This window comes from Salarias fasciatus, chromosome 19 (assembly GCF_902148845.1).
Source record: "Salarias fasciatus chromosome 19, fSalaFa1.1, whole genome shotgun sequence".
Lineage (NCBI taxonomy): Eukaryota > Metazoa > Chordata > Actinopteri > Blenniiformes > Blenniidae > Salarias > Salarias fasciatus.
Genome location: NC_043763.1, coordinates 17,111,962 through 17,136,235, shown reverse-complemented (window position 1 = coordinate 17,136,235; position 24,274 = coordinate 17,111,962). Strand labels below are relative to the sequence as shown.

The following is a 24,274-nucleotide window of genomic DNA, read 5'->3' as shown; positions in this document are numbered from 1 at the left end:
ACTGATCGCTCCAACCATTTTCACATTCGCTGCTTTATGAAAACTTACAGGGTCACAGTGTGAAGGAATTTATGAAATGCTAAAAACAACAAAACACAACGTCATAATGTGTGACTGTGAGCACTGAAATTGAAATTGAAGTTAGTACAATAGATAAAATAGGTTTAGTTAATTTAAAATACTCAAAAAGGGAAAACAACATATGTAGTGTCCTCCAGGCTCATGTGATGCATCACTGTGGTGAAGTGCACCAGGGGAAGTCAAGAGGCCACATATAACCAAATTTCACCCTGATAATAATCAGTAAACGAACTTTCTCTTCAGCATCACACATCAGGTCAAATCTCACTGTTATGTTCTGTCCACTAGACTACAATCCACAGTAGATATATATATATATATATATATATATATATACACACACACACACACACACACAACACACACTTTTATGAAAAAATTCAGTTTTATGGATTTTTTTCTATTCCATGGGGGGGTCTATCCATGAGCATGGCCTCAGATATAAAGTCAAATAGATAATTTCAAGGATAAAATTACATTTTTAAATCAACGCAACAAAACACTACAGTGTTTCTGTGAAATGGCTGTGTGAATCAGAATCAGACCACTTATCTGATCGACACGTCACATACTACCACAGAAAAATGAAGAAAAAGAAAGTCAGGAATAGAAAAATCTATTGCTAAAATCAGAGAAAAATCATCAGTTAAATACAAAACTAACCAAACCACAAAGTTACTGAGACAGATGAGCAAACTGAGTGAGGTACAATAAAAAGAATATGTGCACATAATACTACACAAGTCGCAAATGTGCTAAATGTTTGTAGTTTTAGCCTCATCGCTGAGTGGAAATCCATTTTCAAATTTACCGACTCTTCTATAGATTATTCTCAACCTGGGGCACTTCACTTACAGTTGAAAATGAAAATAACTTATGTGTTGTTGAGTAGTGTCAGCCACAATAATAATAAAAAAAAGAACTGGAGCAATGAAATTATACAAGTATGGAGAAATGTGTGGCAAAGAGCACCAATATATGATATAGTACAATCAACCTACACATCTGCGGTGGTTTAACTACAATGACAGAGGTCCAGGAAACCTTAACATGAGGTGGGATCCATTAACTTGAGTGGATCCCATCATTGTAGAGGTTTATCAGGTTTCATCCTGGATGGTTAAAAGTGTCTGACGAATGTGCTCAAAACGCGAAGGTGTGAGAGAACAGATCAATATATTTACCATACAAGACAGGACCTGATCTGAACTGAATGGGTGAGTATGATACACAGCTGTGCAAGACAAACTACTACCATTAAACGATGAGTATTCAGCCTGTGGCAGAAGGTTCGACTCCCCATCATATATAATTCAAGTTTAGCTTTAATTCAAGCTCGTGCTTATATTGTTGCATTCACTTCTGTCACATCCATACATTTGTAGCCACGAAGGCGTATATCTTCAACTTCATTGCCTTCACTTCTTCTGTCATAGAAGCTAAACATTCTCCTTCACCTAGCTTACGAGCTAGTCGACTAGCATATGTTGAAGATACAGCTCGGGCTGAAGGCGGATAAAGTGCACCTTTAGTAACTAACACCGCTTTTAAATGTTGGTCAGTGAGCAGTCAGGGAACTGTCAGTAGCCGCTGCTTGCACTTCGTGTACCGGTGAGGTGGAGAAAGTTACCGAGGGACCTGCTGTCACTCGCATTAGCCCCTCGCAGGTAAACTGGTGTTTCGGATTAACTGGTTTCCCGGGTAACTGGTGGCCGACGTCCTTTAGCTAGTAGTACTGTAGCTAGTAAATCCAGATTCGGAAAGGACGCGACACTGAGAAACTTCGCTGTAAATGGGGTTAAAGGCCGGGATAGCTACGAATTTATGATGGGGCTTTAGACATCTGCTGTTACCAGCAGCAACGACAGACGCTAGAGGAAATCGAACACTAGTTAACAAGGAAGCCAGTTAAACTGAAACACCAGGGGTCGCCTCCGTGCAGAACCAGTGGGGCCAGTGGAGCTGAGAACACACCCGATGACCAGGAAGAAGAGTTAAATGTCCCGCCAGGTTCTTAAATGTGTATGAAATAATCCTATGCCTTACCTTTACAGGACTGCCTGCTTCCAGTCGCTCATGAGGAAGATGACAAGCCACGCGCGGATTTAGTTTCCGGCAAGTCGGAGAGGATGCTGGAAAGCCAACCAACTTCCGGTATGAGCGCTCAGGCTTCAAAACAAAAGTAGTTAACTTTCAGTCGGGTTCTTCTCAATAAAAGTGCTGAGCTGAGCACTCCTAACTAAAATTAGCCGCATATTTATCAAAGATGTACATCATTACAAGTTACACAACAAAACAAATTAGTTGTGTTTCATTTAAAGTGAATATCCTGAATGAGTAATAACCAGTTAAAAAAAAGAAACAATGATAGCCTGGAAAGAAACACAGAGGGAGACAAGGTTTTTAGAACATTCAACAATGGGCCATTTTCACAGCTCCACTACTTCCTGAAATTAACTGTGCACATTCATTTCCTGTCTTGCATTATTGGCCAAAATGATTAATCCAGGTGTGTCTTGTTGCAGCAGTCTAAACCAGACACACCTGGATTAATCAGTTTGGCCAATAATGCAAGACAGGAAATGAATGTGCACAGCTATTTTCAGGAAGTAGTGAAGCTGTGAAAATACCCCATTAAAGCACACAGTTAAGTCACTATGAGGCACAAATAAATCCATGGTTTTCAGACATTTCACTGTATTTTGCAAGAGGAAGATTTTTAAATGCAAACAATGTTGAGATTGAGGGTTTTGTATTAGAGAGTGTGTGTGTGTGTGTGTGTGTGTGTGTGTGTGTGTGTGTGTGTGTGTGACTTCTCTGAGACATTGCTACGTTGCATTACTGTAAACAGACATCATCTTAAAGACATTTCCATGTAAGCACAAAAACTTTATGAAATGAAAATGCAAAAACAATGTATTTTCACTCTAAACAAACAGGACTTAAATCCAACAGTAACATCTGCAGTTGGGGGAATGACTTTTGTAACACACAAATGACACAAAGTTTCAAAAAACAGAAAGTGCACTGTCATGCTGGAAGGCAAAATGAGGTGGAACTGAGGTAGAATTGTCCAAGAGGTCAATTTTAGGTGCAGCACCTCTTGTACCACTTACAATCTCGCTGTTCAGCAAATAGTAATTTCCCAGGGGCAGAGGTTGGAGATGCAGGAGACTTTTCTAGGCAGGCCAAACATTGAAGTCTTCACAGACTCACACACAGAACTTTCACATTACTTGAAAGTCTTTAATCTCTCTGAACTTTTCTGCTTGACACCAACCATTCCCACTGATTCAGATGTAGATCTGATTGAATTTCGCTGAACAAAAAATAGGTGACCTTTGGAATTTGGATAAATGTGATCTGATCCGCATGCATAAACCCCACGTTTGAGGCGTATCAGGGCCTCATTTTTCTTCAAAATAAGGTCAGTATACAGATTGATCCCATCGCAAACCTCACAGAGGATCCGCACAGGCTGGTACACCAAGTACCTACCTTTACTTCAATTCCAGACTCCCTACTGAATCTAGACACAATCCAAGTTAAAACACACAAATAATGCAGCTTTTCAGATCTGTAGTCAAGGTATACGGAAGAAATTCACTGACAGGCTTCGTCATTTACTGGTTTCTTATTTTAGGATTTGATTACTTTACTTTTTGCCTCACTTTCAGCTGAAACATTGACACATGCTTCTTCTGCCAACATTTACATTTATGGGCATGATTTAGGACAGTGGGAAGGGTCTGGTTCAATTCATCAAAAATTAAAGAAGAACCATTGGAACATCATATTTCTGGGGGGGTTAAAATCTAAAAAAAAATCCTCCATTTTTGCTAAATCGCACCGCCTCCTACTGAGGGTCTGACTGGTCTGACTGTTACTTAGAGCCGCTGCGCCTCTTTGGCCCGTCTGAGCTCCATGTTAATCCTGTCCTTCTTTGCAGCACTATTGTTCTGTTTGTTCTCAGCTGCTCAGCTCGGTTTTTACTGAAACTTGGTTCTCATGGAAACGTACAAAACAAAGCGGCAGCAGCAGTGAGTTCCGTCTCGTTTTTAACTACCACTTTCAACTTTCTTTTGTCGTATCAATATACATGTTGATGTTTACGTAATTTGTTATTTGCATTTCTTTTGTAGCTGGTTATTAATAATGCCTTTCCTTCGTGAACAGTTTATTGCGGTTTGAATTTTGCTTTATCCACTGAACACATTTTCTGTCATATTAATCTTCCATCTTGTGAAATTATCTTTTTTCTTTTTTTCTCTGGAAAGATTTTTTGATTGATTTATGGATACATCCATTCATTTAATAATTTGGAATGCAATTCTGACTGCAATTTAAAATCACTGCATTGAAGACTGAGCAGAGCAATTTCACATATGCAGTGAAGGAACACCACAGCCAGAAAAAGTCCTTTGAAGGACTGATAATAAAAAATAATGACAAGTAATAAAAACATAGAAAAGTAATTTAACACAATGGGAAAATATTAAGGCCTTCAAAGAAATTTTGAAATCAGCTGCTTTCGTCAAGATCCCTCATCTTCCTACCAGTTCTTCAAAGACTCAATGCCTCGTTTTCTTAATTATTACTGGGTTGTAATATAAAAAAAAGGTTATAATGTGTACTAAGAGTGGTGCAGTTGGGGAAGCTTCATCCTTGGTTAAATTAGAATCCTCTAAATCCTCCATTCACTGATCACAGACCTGCCTCTTAATTCTGGCCGTTCTGAAAACCCCTCAGTCGCCCATACCATAAAGATATGGGTTCAATTTCAGAAACGTTTTGGATTGCAAGGCGCTTCACTGCAGGCTCCTATTCTGGTAAACCACTGCTTAACCCCCTCTATGTCAGACTTGGCGCTTCAGGCCTGGCACAGTAATGGGATTAGGCTTGGTGTGTGTGTGTGTGTGTGTGTGTGTGTGTGTGTGTGTGTGTGTGTGTGTGTGTGTGTGTGTGTGTGTGTGTAAAACCTGCCGTGCGCTTTATTTATCACCACAAACATCTGCATCTCTTTTTTTAATCTGCCACAATGGACCTGAATGAAGGCCAGTGCATGTCCTCGGCGGGTTACCGGTTACAGGAGCGAACAAACATGAGTAAGCTGAGGACTGGGCCAACGGCAGAGCGAACGCAGCACGACTGTGTACAAACAGCGGACAGGAGCGACCCGGTGAAGCAGGAACGAGTGTGGAGAGAGGTGGTGTACCGCGAGAGGAGAGGCGCGATGGAATGGTGAGATTCACTGATCTGTCAGCGAAGGTCAAACTAAAACGTGTGTGTAAAAAGTGTGTTTATTAACAGAGTCTATGGTCCACAGGGAGAGGAACTGGGGCTTTCTGAGATGCTGCGATCAAATGGTGAGAAATAATAGCAGCAGCGTGCATTAAAAGTTCAGATCAGTGTTGCCAGATCTCATGACAGAAACAAGCAGCTGTGATCTTTTGCCACAGGAGGCTGACTTTATCACCTCTGTGCTCGCAGGGACAGCCACAGTCTAAACAGCCTCCTCCCACCCACGTGTCTCCCTTCTCTGACCGCATCCCCAACACAGCCAACCAGGTGTACGGCAGCAGGCTGTCCACTCCGCTGGCAGCCCAGCTGATCAGGCTGGACCGGCTGCTCATGGGCCAGGGAAGCCACCGCCGGTGCAACCCAGATCCCGAGATGCTGCCCTGCTAGGGTTGTCGTGAAAAAAGACGGGTTATTTCAACTCTGGACTGCAAGGAGCAACGACTGTTCTGTTATTGTGTCTTTTAGTGAGTGTAGCCAGAGGTGAAGGTGTTGTGTGTGAGTGTGTGTGAGAGCTCCACTGTCAAAGGATAATCAAATACTGCTGTAGGAACACAGAAAAGAAGCACAAGAAAAGGCAAGTTTATTTAGGCAATTCAAAGTGTTTCACAAAGGCATTGGAAGGGCTGGAAAGAAAGTGAAGTTAGGAGACAGAGACTCATTAGTTCATCAAACCGTACCGAGCCATGAAACTAAATAGCATTCGTCTGATTGTGATAAAGACACGCCTGAATGCACTTTATGAGGAAAGCAATGCTTTTCTGTCACAGTGATTTCAAATGAATTGTACTGTCAGATAAATATTTATATTCCCGTTCTCACCTTTTTTTTCGATTTCTCTCTCTCACAAAAGAGAAATGAGCAAGGATATTCCCAAACACCTGCCCACATGTTACCGGTGTAGATTATCTACTGCCCCCCGGCTACACACGTTTTGGACATGCCCACTTCTTCAGCCATTTTGGGAAAAGATATCCAGGTCCCTTAGTGATATTTACAGTAGAAACATTAGCCCTCAACCTATCATTGCTCTTTTTGTAGCAATGCTCAGAGACACAGCAGTGGCTGGCTGGTTTGCACAATGTGGACGCCTTTATAAATTTTCCAGCTCGCCGCCTTGTCCTTTCTAACTGGAGGCCTGTGCCACAGTCTCATACAACAGAGTGAAGGAGTAACAGAGCGGGTGGATTCATAGTGCTGCAAGAAGAGATGATTATTCACACATTTATCCCCTGCCGGGTGGAGTATTATTGGTTTCAATTCTATACTCTTTTTTTTTTTTTGTTATTGTTATATATTTACTTGTATTCTGTTGTATTTACTTTCCAAAATTACATACGTGTTTTCATTCTAGCATAATTATTACTTATATTGTTTGACTTGCCTTTGCTCCTTTACACTGTGTTAAAATGATTGTCGTTACTGTTGTGCTTTCACACACTGACACTGCAGTGAATACCAGCGGCATTACAGGATATTTCTGAAGTGTCTGTCTTCGCTGTTGCAGTCTATTGTGGCACCTGTGGTCATCATTGTCACTCATGACAAGGCTCCATCCCTCCCAATCCCAGTTCAGATAAAGCAGAGATTGAAGTTCAGTGGATGGGTGGTTTTTCTTTCTACTCGATCCAAAATGTCTGGGTTTTATCTTCAGAGTGTTTGCAGCTTGACGCTCCACTTCATTGTGATTGATAATGTCATATAAAGTGTGATCTGTTGCCACAGGAGGCTGACTTTATCAACTTTGTGCTTGCAGGGACAACCGAAGCCTAAAGAGCCTCTTCCCACCCATGTGTCCCCCTCCTCTCACCACATCCCCAACACTGCCCACCAGCTCTATGGCTGTCCCAAGATTCTTTTGCACTTGAAATATTTTAGTTTACACTTGAACTACATTTCTTTTGTAACTGAAGAAATATGTTTCATTGTATGTGTAAAACATGCTGTATTTGTGTGCGTTTAATATTTGCAAAACAAAATGCATTCGTTTTCAAATGATGCTGATGTGTATTTGCAAACCACACAGAGTTGTTTGTTAATCTCTGGGCGTACATAAAACAGGTTTTGTGTGATTGTGAGGCGTTGGCATGATTTTAACACTCAATCAACATCAACACAACGTTAAGGTCCAAATAACAACAGCAAAAACCACAACACAAATGTAAAAAATGTAAAAAAAAAAAACACACATTACATCAACTATTGGAATGTTGGAAACAGTCCGGATGCCTTGAGGCAAATCATTTTCACATAGTTTGGCCCTGCTCAGTATTAGGTCTGTCACATTTTGTGAAAAAATATATCTGACAGACACTCCATTTCCATTTACCTTGGATTTATCTCAGTTGAAGTGATCCTCTCAGTCTCTGCTGCTTCCTTTAGGGGGTCTGTACTATTTTACCTGTCTGGGCCCCTGAACTGTCCTGAGTCTGACACATTCAACACCCCTATCAGAACGAGCCAATCACATTTCAGGAGATGTATGCGGAAGGGAGAAAAATCTCAAAAATCTGTGGGATTAACCGCAAAATAAAGGAACTCAGAGAAGTGAACATTCAAAATAAAACCACCTTCTTTGACTATTCGACGTTATCACACAAAAACCACCTACAGATCACTCTAAAAATGCAATTCATACAATTATAGAGGGCTGTAAGAAAATTCCAACACAGTGCAAACATGGTAGACTGCTTTATAAATTATGTTTTGCTTTTATTTTGAGCGCTTTCAAACAGAAGTATGCTGGAACACAGGGCACCTTGACAGACCTGCAGCATCTGGCAGCGAGCGTTTATTTAAAAAAGAAAAAAAAAAGTATATTCAAGAAGTTTGTGTACTTTACCTTTTCTCGCTGCACACAATGCAGACCGACAGCCTGCTGCACGTGGCCAACTTCAGCACTTTGTTCCTCTGCATGGTGCTCAAGTTCCCGCAGATCTTCCTGCTGATGAGAGCCAAGTCCTCCTCTGGAGTCAGCCTCAACAGTCTGCTCCTGGAGCTGGTCGGGTAGGCACTTCTGTTTATTATTATTTTTTTAATCAAAGTACATGTCTCAAGTGAGGCATTCAATGTATGCACGGTGGATAATTAAACTGAGGCTGGTGCGGCGTTCACGTGACGCTCCGTCTTTCGCCGCGAGCAGAGCCCGCGCCAGACTGCGTTGAAAATTCATCAAATTTATTCGTATCGAGCTCTAATTGGGATAAATTGGGAAAATTCGGACATACGATGCGACCATAATGTTGAATACTGAATTCGGCTCGAATCCATGGAGTCGATCTTGTGTTATTTCGATACAAACGTTATGTATATGTCCTGCTCTGAGATAAATAGGACATGGAGAGATTGACTGAGACGCCAGGAAAACCAGAAACGATCCCATTCATAGGGCCGAGTACCGCACAGCAGGGTGTAATTTTTGGCTAAACCACTGAGAATAGACATCAGTGCAGGACAGCCATTCCTTCAAAAAGCACTGGACTGTGATTTAAAGCTCATGGATCCGGGTTTACTGTTGAAAACACAGCTGATAAAATCAGTGTGTGTGCGCCTGTGATATTCCTCTGCTGCCTCTCCTCCTCTGAGCCTGGCAGCTGCTGAGCTGGCAGTAATGACCGGTAAACCCCCATCACCGTGCAGCCTGTAGGACACAGTAGTGCCATAGGAATAGCTGTTTTTACCCACTTCTCAACCTAAGCAAATTATGAAACAAGAGAAATAAGTTTTTCATCCAGCAGCTTCTACAGATCTCAGTTTTCCTGCATAAAGTGTCGATTGAAATCTGTCCATCCATCTCAAAATGGTCTCATTCAGCCAAAAAATCTGACCCAAATTTCACCTGGACTTTATAAGACATCTGCACAACATTCAAGTGAAACATGCAAAGTATCACTTTTAGTGAAACTTGTCACATATTTCAATCTGCTACTGTTGGTAATTTAAAAAAATTCACTAATTTAGTCTTGAAAATACACCGGGTCGTCACAATTTCTTCTACACTGTTCTTGTGGACTAATAGGAATTAAATGATAAAACCCTCTTCAAGGGACTGATCAGATCACTTTGAGCCAAACACAGTTGAAAAAAAACCTTTTACAGACTGGGTTAATGGTTTGCTGCAGGACATCAATAAATCTCAGTGTACCACCATGATTTCACCTGGATGAGACAATTCAGGACTGAAATCCCATTTAACTGCAAAAACGTCAAACTCTGTATGATTCCAGCTGCACGTTAAACTGTGGATACACCAAAATTTCTCTACATGATTCTATCCAGTCGTCGCCTTATTTGTCTTGTGTCAAAGTCTCATCAGTAGATCCACTGTCTTCTACCATACGGTTAAATATCCTCACCACATGTTTTGCATGCAGGTTTGTTGTTTTTGTGACGTACCAGATGTACTATGATTACCCACCTCCAACATACCTGGAGTACCCCATCCTCATCGCTCAGGGTAAGTTACAGCTTACAGTAAAATACAATATGTTTGAGTGTACTTTAACTAAAGCAATGCACCATGGACTTTGTTGATGTTTTGGTCATTGCCTTCAGCATTTCCCTGTTTTTGCTATCGCTTGAGCAACCTATCAGTTAAACAAATAAACAACCACAACACCACCAGAAAGGTGCAGCCATGTTCTCTACCTGTGACCTCCACACTAGAGGGTGTTTGAGCGTTTAACCGAACTCGTCTTCTGGTAATTATTCATCACTATTCCTTGTCACGAAACTCACACCCAGCCCTACCCTGCCCTTGCTTCCCAGATGTCATCGTTCTGCTGCTGATCCTCCACTACAGCGGTAACCTGCGGCAGAGCCTCGTCTACGCCTTGCTGTATCCTTTCGCCGCTGAAACCAGTGCAACTGAAATGCCGTAGGGCCTCAGTGACTCGCCAGCCCCCCGGGGTTACTGTCTTTAACGCGTCCCGCGCGAAGCTTTGTCGGAGGCTGGCGGCTGCTCACGGTGGACAAGCGGATCATTGACCTGGCCATGGTAAGACGTCAGTTGTAACATCAGTCATTACTCACAGAAAGCGGTGGCGAGCGAAGGGCGGCGTGCCGTCAGTCACGAGCGATGAGGTGGAGATCTGAGAGGCTCCCTCATTTCACCCGCTGCGTCTCAGACAAGTCATCCAGACCTTGGAAATGCCAAATGGTTAATGAGATGAACATGTCTCAAGGCGACCTGAATAAGAGGTGTGAGCAGAAACCCTGCAGCTGTCATTCTGCCCGAAGTTCAAGAAGTTTAAAGCCGCAGAAAGCTCTGGAAACTTTTACTAATTCAGTGTTGGACTTGTCATGTTAATATTGGCTGTCTGATCTGTCTGTTCTCAGAGCCTGTGCACCTTCATTAGTGCAGCCAGTAAGTTCGCCCAGCTGCAGTGTCTGTGGAAGTCCAGGGACGCCGGACAGGTCAGCGCCCTCTCCTGGGGTATGGCCACCTACACATGTTTCGGTGAGTAGAAGTAAGACTTCCTTTACCTTTTTCTTCAGGTTCAAGAGAAATCAGAATGGTTTCCTAAATAGCTCATCTACAGTGAAAGCTTAGTCAAATAGCAACCTTGTCTTGTGTTACATGACAGGTGCCAATGGTCTAATCTCCATTTCCTAAATAAAAATCACTACGAATCAATTAGATCTAAACACTTGCGTTTAGCATTACTTCCCAAATTTAATCGGCTTAACCAGTTCATCAAACCAAATGAATTCTCCTCCCCAAAGCACAATTTCTCTGATGTCTCACCTCATGAATATGGATGACACTATTTACCCAGCTCCCAATTTATTAAATTAGCAATGCGTGGCTTCATTAATTAAATATCAGATGCTCCACTGGATAATGAGGGCGTCATTAACTCGGCTTCCTCTTTGTTTCAGCGCGGATTTACACCACGGCGGTGACGACTGGAGACATGCAGGGTAAGTCAGTGTGAATTACAAATGACTGTGGGATGTGGAGCTTTCCAGGCTGAAATTTTTAATCAACAACTTCCGACACTTCTGAGGGGAAAAGATTTGTTTTTGAGCAAAACTTTCACCGCCGTCTAACACGAAAACTTCCTGGGCTGATTGTGCTTCGCTGTGAGGAGCGCCGACGTGCGCTGAGGGGACAGGGTGAGGGTTTATAAGGGGGAAAAAAAAAAAGTCTTAGCTCCATTTTTAATCAAAGCATGGGCGCACAAAAAAAACCCTCTGGACGTTCTTATACTTCAGCAGCTACAGTATGAAAGATTTAGGAAATGCCCCCTTTGTGCTCGGGGTTTCGGAGGTGAGTCTTTGACATCCTCAGTCCAGCTCGCAGGTTTTTAAAGATTGATGTTCAGGGTTTGCCCAGAGCCTCAGCTTTCACTTTCAGTCTCCACTGTGAACCTGTCAGACTCTTCTCACTGCACCATCTTGTGGCGGTTGGTGGTATTACACCCCTGGATTGAGGATTGGCTTTTTAGGGACACTGGCATCTTGGAGATAACGTTCTGTCATTTTTTAGCATTTCTTTTATTTTTATTGTTTCAGACTGGATATTTAAGGCACTGTGATGGTGCTAAAACCAGATAGATTCTCAAGTTAAGTTTAAAGTAGCTCCTCCATAAAACAATTCTTTGTTACTTGTAACACCGAGAGCAATACATTTATGTGCTTCCTTTGTACATAACAGGCATTTCCTGTAACTAGAAGCAACCACGAACGCCGTTTGGTGGCAACGCTGACTCGTCCCATTCAGTCTGTAAACAATCCGACTAAAAACTGCCAGAGGCCACAGGGAAAAAAAAATGTTTACGGTTTCATTTCCATGTTGCAGCTTGCCACTTCTGATTTTCTTGTTGGCGTGAGGTCAGGCAAAACACTTCAGTTTGCTTCCTGAATCTCAGACTCCTCTTCCTGAATGCAAACAGTATTTCTCATCAACATTAGGAAAAACTGAACTGCGCTGCTGCAGGAGAGAATAAATGTAGAAGCCTAATCAGTTCCTTCAACACCATTTAAGATTTTTTCCTTTTACATATTCCGTACCTTATGAAGAGATTCAGGCTTACTAAACGGACATCGGGCACCTTTTAAATGACAGATTGTTTAATAATCCGTGCTGCACCTCCAGCCCCATTCTTCATAGGTGAAGGTTTCCTTCAGCTTCATTGTTCCTGTCTGAAACTGGTTTTAATGTCTCCCGTGTGTCACAGTTCTGGTGCGGTTCGTCGTCATAACTCTGCTGAATCTGTGGGTGCTGCTCACCGTGCTTTACTACCAGAGACGCGGCGGCGGCAGCAGCGCAAAGAAAGACGACTGAAGCCCCTTCAGTTCCCGGAGCTGGCGGAGCCGTCACCGCTCTGACAGGACGTCACTGTTGAGTTTTTACTGTGGACACAAGCCAAAGTGTAAAAACACGAGTGAAGAGTGACAGTTGTTCTATCAGTGGGTGCTGATGGTTTAGATTTCATTTTACCTCATTTCTCTTCATAACATTCCAGAAACCCAGTGCTTCCTCAAACTGTATATGTGAAAGAAAAGGCCAAGCCAAGAATATCTCAGACCTTCCTGCTCAGGACAACAAAAACTGTGTTTTCAATTCCCTTTGTATATGTGAACTTCTACTCAAAGCTGTTTTAATAAACCAACAATAAACCAACCAGTGTGCTGCACGGCTCTCATTTTCCTCATCGGAAATATAGATGCAGGTTAGGTGGAAGTTATACCGACTTTTCATTCATCAACAGTTTATTATTGCAGGCGGCTTTGTAGTCTGATAACGAACTGAGGCTTTAAGGCAGAGAGAGGAAAAAAAAAAAAAAAGTGAAACCCCAAAGGCACATCCACGTCTTTATTGTTGAAGTGGTTACTGTTATAGAGCTGTTTGATGGCAAACATGCAATCTGGATGTAGAGCCCTTAAATACAAAGTGGACAAGGCTGTATAAATAATATACTGTGCACCGTATGGCATGTAAAATATATACTGTGTATATTTATATGTATAAAACATGCTTCTTGGTTAAAGGAGAGCACTCGGTAAACACATTTGCACTCACACACACACACACGCACACATACACACACACACATACAGTCTGCTCTCCACCTGCTATATAAGCCACATACACCCAACAACGTGTCCAAACTCAGAGTTTGGTTCCTTTTAATACAAAAATATCAGGACAAAAACACTTTTTAGAAAAATCAATGGGATAGTGCTGCTCAGTATGTTGACCGGTGGGATGGGGATGTGATTGCATACCTTCATTTTACTGGTTAACCTTCCTCACTCACTCTCACTGTCACTACATTTGCTAGTAGGTTCGAGGCCTGTGATGACAAGCAAACGCATGCAGGGGATCACTCAGAGTAGTTTGGTGAAGGGAAAAAAACAAAACAAAACAGGGCTTAAGTCAAGTATATGTGGATACAATACCTGCGTGTCGACTCTAGATTTTTAAAAAACACAAACAAAAGAAGCCCAGAAGTACATTCATAACAACAAAAGGAGCTGACGTCACGTCAGAAAACCATTCATGGTGCACCCCCCACCCCCTGAATTCAGTAAACATTAAACCCTCAGAAATGACAGTGCAGGTGATGAGACTGAGGGGCCAATATGTTAGCAAAACCACTTGTGCTAGTGTGTGTGTGAGAGTGTGTGTTCAGTTGTATGTGCGCCTAAAAGGACCTGCAGATGCCTCTTTACAGCCACTTCACAAAGCTATCATGAGTGGATTTTCCTCTACAATTGTTGGGGTTTTTTTTGCCCTCAGTTCAGACTAACAGGCTTACTTTTTTTTCCCCCACTGAAATATCTAAGTAGCTTTATGACTAAACAGATGGCGCAAAACCGAATGGCACGCGGCCTGACGAGAGTGCGCCTGCCAGTCTACCCTGCGATGTGAGCGTTTACACCTCCCTGCAGGGACGTACAAATCTCGCATGTAAATTCTGAGCTTGCGCAAATCCTTTGTACACACAAAAGGAGATCCAAACACACACACACACACACAAGTGATTCCGCCGCTATGCTAACCCGTACAATCGATCCACTTGAAGCCACTCGGAGCAGGAGAACCGTTAACTGTAGTCTCACGATGACTGTTGAAACAAGGCAAGCCCGTCCGAGTCACATTTCTGAACGAGGCACTCGAGAAGCTGTCTGCCGACGCCCACCCCTCCCCGCCACGACCACTCTCCGAGAAGCCGACACTCGTGTGTTTGAGTACCTTATTCCAGATTTGTGAGGACAGACACCTTAAAGTCAGACTTGTGGGAAGCAAGAAGCTACAATCTTTATGTTAAAGAGTTTGAAAGTACAGACAAACCATCTGGACTCGACAACCGGGGCTGTGTTCAGCCAACAGAATACAGAACTATCGTCTGAGTGTAGTGTTCCCCAATGAAACCCTTCATATTGTCCACAATCAATAAACACAAAAAAGTCTTTCTTCTGTTTTTTTTTTTTTTTTTTGGCCACAAGAATCCCCAAAGGTGGTGAGGAGGATTCTCCCTCCTGGGTCCTTCAATCAGTGTGTCCTGGCGCGAATCGTTGAGGTAAGTGTATATCTCCCCCACTCGCTTCATAAGTGCTCTCCTGTGTTCTTGCGGGAGCTCGGTGAACGACTCCAGAGCCTCGGAGACGGGGAATTGCATGAGCCAAGGGCCCCCTGAAGAGGAGCCTTCGGGGTGCCGTGTCTGCGGTGTGTCCGGGGTCGGGAGGTGATCCAAACAACTCCGACGGGAAGAAGAAGAAGGGGGACAGACGGGACTCGGTGACTCCGGCGGGCGAAAAGCGGGACAAGAGCGATGCGGGTTGTGGGGAAGACGTGAGGAGTCCGGCGTGCTGTTCTACTGACAGAGTTCTGTCCACAGTCTGAGGAGGAGACGCACCGCGCTCACCAGCAGGGTTAGCTGGAGGAGGAGAGAGAAACACACTTTAATCATTTAGCATTGCTAGAGTCAAAGTTTGCGATTGAAATTCGGTGAAGCCATTCTCTGGGCAAGACGACGCGTCAATCATGTTGAAGGATGAAACTGTGCACTCTATAAACTCTGAATTCTGACATTAAATAGTAAAACCGTTTCGGTCCAGTTGCTGTGTGCAAGGCAGCTGGGTTCCTCCGTCACATTTCTTTAGAATGGTGAGATGAAAAAGTAGATTCATTCATCACAGAGTGAGAGCTGAGGTGCGCTCACTGCGGCGATCTCTCCACTGCTGATATGCCTGTTTATCACGGTGGCACTATTACCAGCCGTAAATGTCGACCAAACACTCATGTGAGTGAATCTTGCTCTCACTAACTTTTCAATCGTTCAACTTTGGCTAGATGATTCATAAAGTCTGAGGTTTCACTGCTTTATGCAGTTATTACACAACAGATAGCCATCACTCAAAAAAAAAAAAGGAACGGACACAAATTACTAGAGATACTTATTTAAATGTAGATTAAATCCCAAACACTGTCTAAAAGTCTCTCCAGAAAGTCACAGGTTTTTCTGTAAATAACACAAAATTGCAGGTGCTTGTAACAATAACATCGCCACACCACTGATCAGAGGAGTCGATCACGCATGCAAAGAGGTTTGAAGAGTCACATTGTGTCAGATGGTATTAGAGATCAAAGACAAATAGCCTCTGAAGAACACAGATAGCATTTGTGCTCGGAGAATTGTAGCAGAACATGAGAGTTCTTTTCTTTCCCCCACAGTCTGGTGCTGAGCTGTGTCTGAAATACTCGCTTTGGTTGTCGATGCATTGCTGCCACCCACTGACACTCTTTAACGTGAAGCTTTCACTGCCTTGCTGAGAACCAACTGACACAATCAAATGTTTGAAAATGAAATCAGTGATTCAACTCATATTTGATTGATCATTCATCCCCGTCTGTGATCTTCCTTTCCCAACACCCAGTGATCCTAACTGAAGAGAGCAGATCAATCCCACAGAGACCAAACACCACCAGCAGCAGCAGCAGCAGCAGCAGCCCGGAGTGCACGACACCCGAGGTTGAGCCAACGTACGCGCACGGTGAGAAACGCGGCCGTCATTTGTTCCTCTGGGCGCCGGATTCTTCTCGCCTCAGTTTGAAGCCGTTTGACCTGCGAGGGCGGTGAAGTTTTAAAAGAAACAGCACTGCACAGCACACAGCGTTACCATCAGAAATGTACAGAGGAATAGTCCTCATCGATATCATCCGGAGCCCAGAGCCAGTCCTGGAGGCCCAAGTCCTCCAATCTGAAAAGGGGGGGGAGACGAGCCTCGTTGGACGTGCAGCGCACTGTGTCTCCAGAGGAAAAGCCACTTCCTGTCTGATACAGGCCTGTTCCCAAGTTGGGGACACTCCAGAGATGTGACACACAAGCACGCTTTAAAAAATAAACCTCCCTCAGAATTCTCACCGTCCATTTAATTGCGTTACACATACTTTTTTAAAAAATCACTTTTGTCGAGTTAATCAGTCTAGAGTTTGATTAATAATGCAACTGTTAAATGTGGCCATTTAGAATCCAAAAGATTTAGAAAAATCAAAGGATTTCAGGCAACGTCCTACAAACCCTGGATGCTTTACAGAGAAGTGATGGAAATAAGTCCAGCAGTGCAGACAGCACAAATATTTGTCTCAGTATGTTCGGTAAATCAAACTAAAGCCATTCAGCCGGAAGGCATTTCACTTAGCATTCATTATGTAACGTCCTTAGTTCGTCCTCTCATGTCATCCCACTTTTCGTCTGTGTTTACAAAGCTTGCTGGATCCTTCTGTGCCTAAATTGGCGGACTTCAAAAAATATTCCCCACTGACCTTCATGGATGTTTTTCATATTTTACACTGATAACGTCAATGGGACCGAGAACAAGGCTGCCCGGTTTAAAGCTGCAATCTTCAGCAGTTCCTGAGATACGGAGGCTTTAAAGAGACAAGCGAGTGAAGATTCAAAACTGTGTAACTTTTATAAGTCATCAGTTTTACTCTGATCACGTAAAACGCTGAAAGTCTTGAGGACGTATTCAGATGTCTTCAACTTTTGAAACTCATGGCCCATACCGGCATATTTGTCAATAACATAAAACTAGAGCCCTAGATTTTCAAACCGCAACATATCAGATGTTTAAAATGTTGAGAAAATTCGCATCTACGTTAGTATTTTAGCCTCATTACGTGATATGAATAAAATTAACCCCAGAAAATCGCAATTTTATGTAACGATAAGTTCAACATTAAAACGACAACCTCATCAAAGGTCCAGCCATCAACTATGGCCTCTGGCGCCCGCAAAAGGGGGAGTCACTGACCCCGGGTTTTACCTGCTCTTGCTGGTGGGAAGCTGTCGGCTCGGCCTCCTCATGGACTGGCTGGGCTGCACCTTCATGGAGGCGCGCGGCGAGGACCGTGCAAACTGCTCGGCCGGCGGGGGCTTCTTGGGGATCTTCTTGACCAGCCGACTCACCCACTTCTGCTGCTCCTCCTGGGACAGAGCCAGCAGCAGCAGGTTCTTGGCCGTGGAGATGTCGTAGTTCACTGGGGGGGGGGCGGAATCGAAATCGTCAAATCGAGCGAGGAGCGAACTCGGCAGAAGCGGGCGGCGGTCGCCTCTCACCTTTGCAGGGGACGATGATGTCCTCCTTCTTGTCCATGTGGTCCTTGTGACACTTGATGTGGCAGCGCCTGCACTCCAGCGCGGGCGGCGGCTTGAACATGTTCCACAGCGGCTTGGTGCAGGCCTCGCAGTTGGTGGGGAAGTGGTACAGCGTGGGGATGAACTCGTGGCCTTTGTGGCAGATGTAGCTGGACTTCTCCCCGATGGCCAGCGGCTCCACCGGGAACTCGGGCTCCTTCTTGCTCTCGCCCTCGTTGGCGTAAAGAATCTGAGGGGGCCGGCGGAAGAGGAGGGTTGAGACTGGGGCGCGTTTCACACAACCGTACCGAAAACAAGCGGGAGATGAGGGAGACCTGGAATATCCTGGGGATTTCTTTGGCGTCTGCGCGGTACACATCTGTCTGAGTCACAGGCCTCACGTGGAAGAGCTTACTGTGCCACAGAAAAAAAGCAGAATAAAGTGAAGTGACACACACAACAGAGGAGAAATGAAATGAGCCGAGCTTCAGAGACACTTTCAGGCGTCACACTCACTCTATGTCCAGCACCATGTATGGGATGGACTGCTCTTTGTCCTGCTCGCTCTTGTAGAAGAGGATCTTTTTGCTGCTCACTACGACGTACTGCAACAAGAGGACAGGGACGGCGAGGAGACGTCAGGAGAGGAGGGCTTCCCTCCACCGGAGCGGCTTCGGCGGTTCCTTCTTACCTTCTTTTCCCATCCGAACTTCTTGGTGTTGTTTCTGACGGGGAGAGAGAGCCAGCCCTCCAGCCGCGTTTCTGAGGGACGGAATTATAATTATAAAACTTTCGGTTGAAATATTGATCTTTTACAAGTCCTTTATGCAGCCTCTCAAGTCTACGAGGTCTGAAACAAGTCGTTTTAGTTTTAGCCCCTAAAAACAACGTTCCCTCGACTTTGCAGCTTCCAGAAAGCGTCTCTTTTAACAGCAGTGTGCCTGATAACATTCGGCATTAAGTAGCTGTAATCAGACAACAGCTGAACAGCTTTCCAATAAAAAAAGCTACTTACACACGAGGCAAACCTCTTTATTGAAAGACAACGTGCGAGATTAAACGTTTTCCGTTCCAAATGGCGTTTGAGCCTACCTGTGTAGGCGTCGTCGGCGTCGAACTCCGGCCCGCTGCTGACGCTGGCCGAGTCCATCGACTGAACACTGAGCGACTGCAGGAGATTCCTCAGCTGCTCGATGTCGCTGTCCTTACTGTCCAGAGCCATCTGCAGCTCGATGCGCATCTGGCTCTCATCCGCCAGTTGCTACATGTTCAGAATAAGATAATCAGATATACTAGGTCGAGTGAAACACATCACTTCCCTCCGGTTTCAGTTTTGCCGACGGTGATGTCTCACTTACTGCCTGCATCTCATTGATCTCCTTCTGATACTTGATGATGGTGCTGTTGAGCTTCTCCTTCTCGGACCTCAGCTCCAGCTGCAGCTTCCTGTTCTCCTTCTCCTTCCGCCGCATGTCCGTGTCGTTGCCACGGCGGCTGCCTCCAACGCGCATTTCCTTCCTGTTCAGGATCTCGGCCAGCTTATTGACGGCCTGTCGGTGGACACAAGGGAAACACTTCAGGGCTTTTCTGTTAAAGCATTTAAGACTCAGGGAGGGCTATGGTATAAAGATGAGTTAATGATAATATTTGTCTATTTGTGAGATATTAAAGGTACAATTTGCACATATTTAAGAGTCGGACCTGAGTTTTCAGTGTCCTCTCTGACTGGAGCTGCTTCTCGAACGCCTGCTTCATCTGGCTGATCTGTTGCTCCCAGTCCTTGGACTTGTCGGTTTCTGAAAACAACCAGCCAACAATCACACACCGTCCCGACGATCCTCTGCTTGTGCTGAAACAGTAAGTCTTAACATCAGCCGTTTGAATTACCATCGACCGCATCCTTCAGCTTGTTGTTGAGCTCTTCCTTCTCGTTGGCCAGGTTGGCAACGTCACTGGTGAGGGTCCTGTTTGCTTCCTCCAGCTTCACGGGGAAAGAAATAACGTCAAAAATCTGGATCTGATCAACGATTTTGTCACATCTGACAGCAGCGCCGCGCCGCGCTGTCACCGCCGCTCACCGAACTGATGGTGATGTCTTTCTCGGCCAGCTCCTGACGATGGCGGGCCATCATCTCCTTCAGCTCCAGCTCCTTCATTATCTTCTCCTTCTCCAGGTCTGAGTACTGCTCCTCGGCGATGGAGCGTGCCAGCTGCTCCGAGTCGGCCTTCGTCAGCGTGATCTCCAGCTGAGCTGCCAGAGAGTCCCTGAGGTAGTCCGGCGAAACAGCTCATCAGAGACTGAACTCGGATTCAACTCCACAGAACAAATGTTTGATTGGATTATGTGGCAGACGAGCCACTGTGCGAAGTCCCTGCTTCACACAGACGGCTCTATCTAATGGAAGTGACTGCCTGCGAATTACAAGTCCCTGTTTAAACTACCAAGAGAAAAATATTAATTCTATACAGCTCTTCTAATTATGCTACAACTACAATAACAACAAAAACAGCAACGATAATTAGTATGAATGTTAATCTTAGCACTATTTCTGTGTTTCTGTAAAGTTTCAGTCTATTTCATGTTTGGTAGTGCTTGGTTAGAAATGTTTCTAGAATGAAACGGCAGAGCCACCTCTCCTCCTGCAGTTCCTGCAGAGACTGCTGCACTTCTTTGTAGAGTTTGTTCCTCTCCTCACATTCCTCCTTCAGTTCACGGACCTGAGTCTTATAGAGAGTCTGCAAAATAGGAACCAGGTCAAAGACACACACGCACACGCACACGCACACACACACACACACACACACACACACACACACACACACACGTAACTCCATGTCTCTACACGCCTCATTAACTGGGACATTTCCTCTGGGAAATGGAAGAGGGGAAAGTTTCCTAAATAGGAGAGTGCAGACATATTCGTGTACCGCTGCCATCATCGTGTAATGTTTAGATTATCACAAAAATAATGGAAGCAAACAGAACAGTGCTATTCTGCACTGTTCAATATGCAGGGACTGCTGTTTTCAAACGCTGCAGCCGAACCGTTCGCCAAGTGAGATGCAGGCAACACATTCGTAATCAGGGAGCAGAGCAGCGACTCACAGAGAAATACTGCTCCGCCTCTAACTGGTCCTGTAATTCCTTCATCTGTCCGTCGGTGTCCTGTCTTTCTCTGTCGATGAAAACAGAAGGCACTTACGATATGAGGCACAGAGCGTGAACGGAGGTCAACAGCGAGGATCTGAACTCACTTCCGTAGCTCCTGGTTCTGTTTCTCTAAGCTGCGCTTGATGTCCAGCAGGTGGTTGGTTTCCTGCTTGAGCTGCTTCTCCGAGGTCTTCAGGATATTGAGCTGCTGGTTCTGGGCCTTCAGGTCGTTCTGAGTCAGGCTGCGCTTCTGCGTCTCCTGCTCGATCTTCAGCGTCAGGTTCTTCACCTGAAACACGGAGGAAGGCCTCAGGCACCCATGTGTGTCAGAGTTATCACTCTAAAAATGAATTTTATCTATAATAAATGTTATAATAACTACCGTTTTTACAAAGAACTCCTCAGCGTTGGCCATTCGTTTCCATTCGTCCACCTCCGTCGTAAACACTCACCTCCTCGGTGAGGCGATCCTTGTGTCTGCGCAGCTCATCCAGCTTCTGCAGGGCCTGCTTGTAGTCGCAGTCCATCATGCTGCTGTGCTTCTCCAGCTCCAGTATCCTGTTCTCCAGCCGCAGTTTGGCTGCTCGCTCCTCTGCCAGCTTCTGCTCCATCTCTGTCGGTGGGGAAACAAAACAAAACAAAACAAAAAAAACCAAAAAAAAAAAAAAACAGAAGAGCACATCTTTCAAGTCTGCATATTGTTTTATATTTCCTAAGGTTCATGTTTACGACGAAGTCCATCTGTCTGGCACAGAGCGAGGAAGAGGCGGTCGGTGGCCTCACCCTTCATGGACTCCGACTTGGCGCCCTCGATGGTGACTTTGATCTTGCTCTTGTCTGCCAGCAGCGCCCTGGTGGCCTTATGAGAGGCCTCCTCCTGCTCCAGCTCCTGCTGCAGCACCTTCAGCTTGTAGGTCAAATCAATCTCTTTGTTGCTCTTCTCCTGCAAACACACACACACACACACAAAAAAAAACAAGAATAACGGTGTTGTGATGCCGGCAACAACATCGAATGGAAAAAAAAAACCAAAAGCCTCCATCATTATCTCATGAGTAACACAGTGTCGAAAACACGGCCCTGGTTTTTATCACTTCCATCAGATCCTCACATCATGAGGCGTGTGGAAGCAGGCGTGATTTAAATACTGAACAGCTTCAGTGCTATTTCTACTCATATGCAGCGAACAAAAAGCTTGAGGCTGAAAACAGTACAGATCCCCTCGTGAAGAGAAAAGGAGACACAATAATGCAAAGTTATTGGGAAACTAAACAGCTGAAAAAGTATGAAAGGCTGTGTTTTTTTATATTAGTTTTAACTGCGTCTCATGCACAATAAATATCTGAGCAGTTTGAGATCAGATTATTCAGCTAATCATGCAAACAGAGTTACACGGTATGTTTAATTAAATGAGCACATCTAGATGTCTCCAAAATACCTCAATGTTTTTGTTCCAGTTTAACCACAAACCTAATTTATTTCATCCTTTAAAATGTGTGCATGTTTAATGCATGCTGAGTCCTCGTTACTTTCTCTGATTACTTCAGATGAAACAAGAAATTTGTGTGATTGTATTGGACGGTGTGAAACCTGGGCCGGTCAAATTACCACCGGTGAAATCCATAAAACGGCATAAAGAAGAAGCAGCGAAACATCACATTTCATTAGAATGGGGTGAGAAATAGATCCTCAAGCAGACTAAACTGCATCTTAAAAACTCTACAAAGAGAGTAAAAAACAACAACAAAGGCAAATCCTGACACTGAAATAAGGGAAGACATAAAGCTGATAACTGGAAATGCTGTCATCCCTCACTGCCTGCGGGACTTGCAGAGTTCAAATGGAATCATTTAAATTGATTTTTCACCACGTCTGAGCAGAAACCCGAATAGATCAGCACCAAAATGTGCTGTTGAAGAGGTCATGGTGGATCAAACTCATATTTCCTGGTCTTGTCTATTCAGGCTGAAGGAAAAGAAGCTGGTAGGCATCATTTCAAAAGTTTGGGGTTTTTCCAGACTGTAAAAACGACTCTTTATGCTGTCAAAGGTCAGGCCGTGGCTTCAGAAAAATAGGTGGCTGCAGCACAATCGCATCCTTGGTACAATCAGTAAATAAAGCATCTGAAAACTGGATCCATTTGGGGGAAACTGAAAGTACACTGTGAGCTCAGATGTTTTTGTTTACCTTCTCCAGGTCAGTGTGTTTCTCCTGAAGCTGCCTCTTCTCCATGTCGGCTTTGGACAGAGCCTGTCGCTGCTGACGCACATCCTCCTCCAGGCCAGAGATACGACCTGCGGGTCAAACAAACGCTTACAATGCATTCCTGCACACAATCCCCCAGCAGGCACTTCGCTCCTCTTGTCCATCTCTTCATTGCATCTGTGACACAGTGAAATGTGTGCAGCTGAAATACACACTCCCGGGTTAGCTGGAGCATAGGTGAAGTTGCTTGCTTTATTTCCTGCAGTCTCGGCTAAAAATACACCAAGTCTGACCTTATACGATACGGAGCAGAAGCTTTACGATTTTCCTCCTGGGGATTTCACTTTTGTCACCGACAAGGACAACAAACAAGCGTGTAAACAGATTTCGGTCCCCACAAGAGTAATAACTAACACGCACACAGACACTCTTCCAATTAGCGGATGTAAGCACCTAATAGAGAAATATTTACTCACTTCAAATGAGCTGTATACTCTGTGGATCGTGACGGACAGCAGCTCCACGTACAACCAGTTACACGACTGTTTGTTGTTTGTTTATCGCGTGAACACAACACTTGGGTCAAAGCATCCATAGATCTACGACTCCAGATACCGGCTCACTTAATGCAATCAGATAAGACGGTTTGTATGACAGGTTAAGTGGCTCCGGCATCAATGTAATCTGATTACTCTTGAATCATTGGCTTCGATGTAAATACACCGACTTGTGCAGTTATACAAATGTACTGTATATGATGCTGACGGGAGCGGCCACAGTCTGCTACTGTTACACACCGAAGTTAAGAGCCTTGGGAGGAAATCTAGTTTATATCTGTGACTTCTCATCCGAAAATTCAAATAAACCCTCTCCTCACGTACACACACACACACACACACATGCATTCTGACTGAGACCATGCTCCACTGAAAACCACTTATTAAAGCCC

General features: G+C 44.3%; 3 protein-coding genes across 5 annotated transcripts in view; 1 reads left to right on the top strand and 2 right to left on the bottom strand.

The window, feature by feature from the left end:
* The window catches only part of LOC115406860 (CAP-Gly domain-containing linker protein 4), a 38,183-nt gene extending 35,958 nt beyond the window's left edge, over positions 1-2,225 (bottom strand). For both annotated transcript variants that reach the window (XM_030117113.1, XM_030117114.1), the window contains exon 1: positions 2,128-2,225. The gene's annotated coding sequence lies outside the window, so the exon portion shown is untranslated. The remainder of the gene's footprint in view (positions 1-2,127) is intronic.
* A 5,912-nt stretch (positions 2,226-8,137) lies between these two features.
* On the top strand, positions 8,138-12,994 carry slc66a3 (solute carrier family 66 member 3). The gene is made up of 7 exons (XM_030116966.1): positions 8,138-8,385; positions 9,753-9,835; positions 10,147-10,216; positions 10,318-10,375; positions 10,717-10,837; positions 11,260-11,301; positions 12,561-12,994. Exons 1-7 carry the CDS (start codon positions 8,240-8,242, stop codon positions 12,665-12,667), a joined length of 627 nt encoding a protein of 208 aa, XP_029972826.1. The 5' UTR covers positions 8,138-8,239; the 3' UTR covers positions 12,668-12,994.
* A 1,756-nt stretch (positions 12,995-14,750) lies between these two features.
* rock2a (rho-associated, coiled-coil containing protein kinase 2a) overlaps positions 14,751-24,274 on the bottom strand; it is a 32,162-nt gene continuing 22,638 nt past the window's right edge. Inside the window, exons 16-33 of one of the 2 annotated variants that reach the window (XM_030116613.1) lie at positions 23,308-23,414; positions 21,904-22,063; positions 21,573-21,733; positions 21,225-21,409; positions 21,076-21,145; positions 20,602-20,705; positions 20,048-20,234; positions 19,857-19,950; positions 19,671-19,765; positions 19,328-19,519; positions 19,062-19,230; positions 18,661-18,731; positions 18,486-18,574; positions 18,305-18,383; positions 17,952-18,219; positions 17,659-17,872; positions 16,377-16,454; positions 14,751-15,266 (exon numbers count right to left, since the gene is read on the bottom strand). In XM_030116613.1, coding sequence (XP_029972473.1) covers positions 16,400-16,454; positions 17,659-17,872; positions 17,952-18,219; positions 18,305-18,383; positions 18,486-18,574; positions 18,661-18,731; positions 19,062-19,230; positions 19,328-19,519; positions 19,671-19,765; positions 19,857-19,950; positions 20,048-20,234; positions 20,602-20,705; positions 21,076-21,145; positions 21,225-21,409; positions 21,573-21,733; positions 21,904-22,063; positions 23,308-23,414 — 2,300 coding nt within the window. In that variant the 3' untranslated portion in view covers positions 14,751-15,266; positions 16,377-16,399. The remainder of the gene's footprint in view (positions 15,267-16,376; positions 16,455-17,658; positions 17,873-17,951; positions 18,220-18,304; positions 18,384-18,485; positions 18,575-18,660; positions 18,732-19,061; positions 19,231-19,327; positions 19,520-19,670; positions 19,766-19,856; positions 19,951-20,047; positions 20,235-20,601; positions 20,706-21,075; positions 21,146-21,224; positions 21,410-21,572; positions 21,734-21,903; positions 22,064-23,307; positions 23,415-24,274) is intronic. The other variant, XM_030116614.1, reaches the window with a different exon arrangement.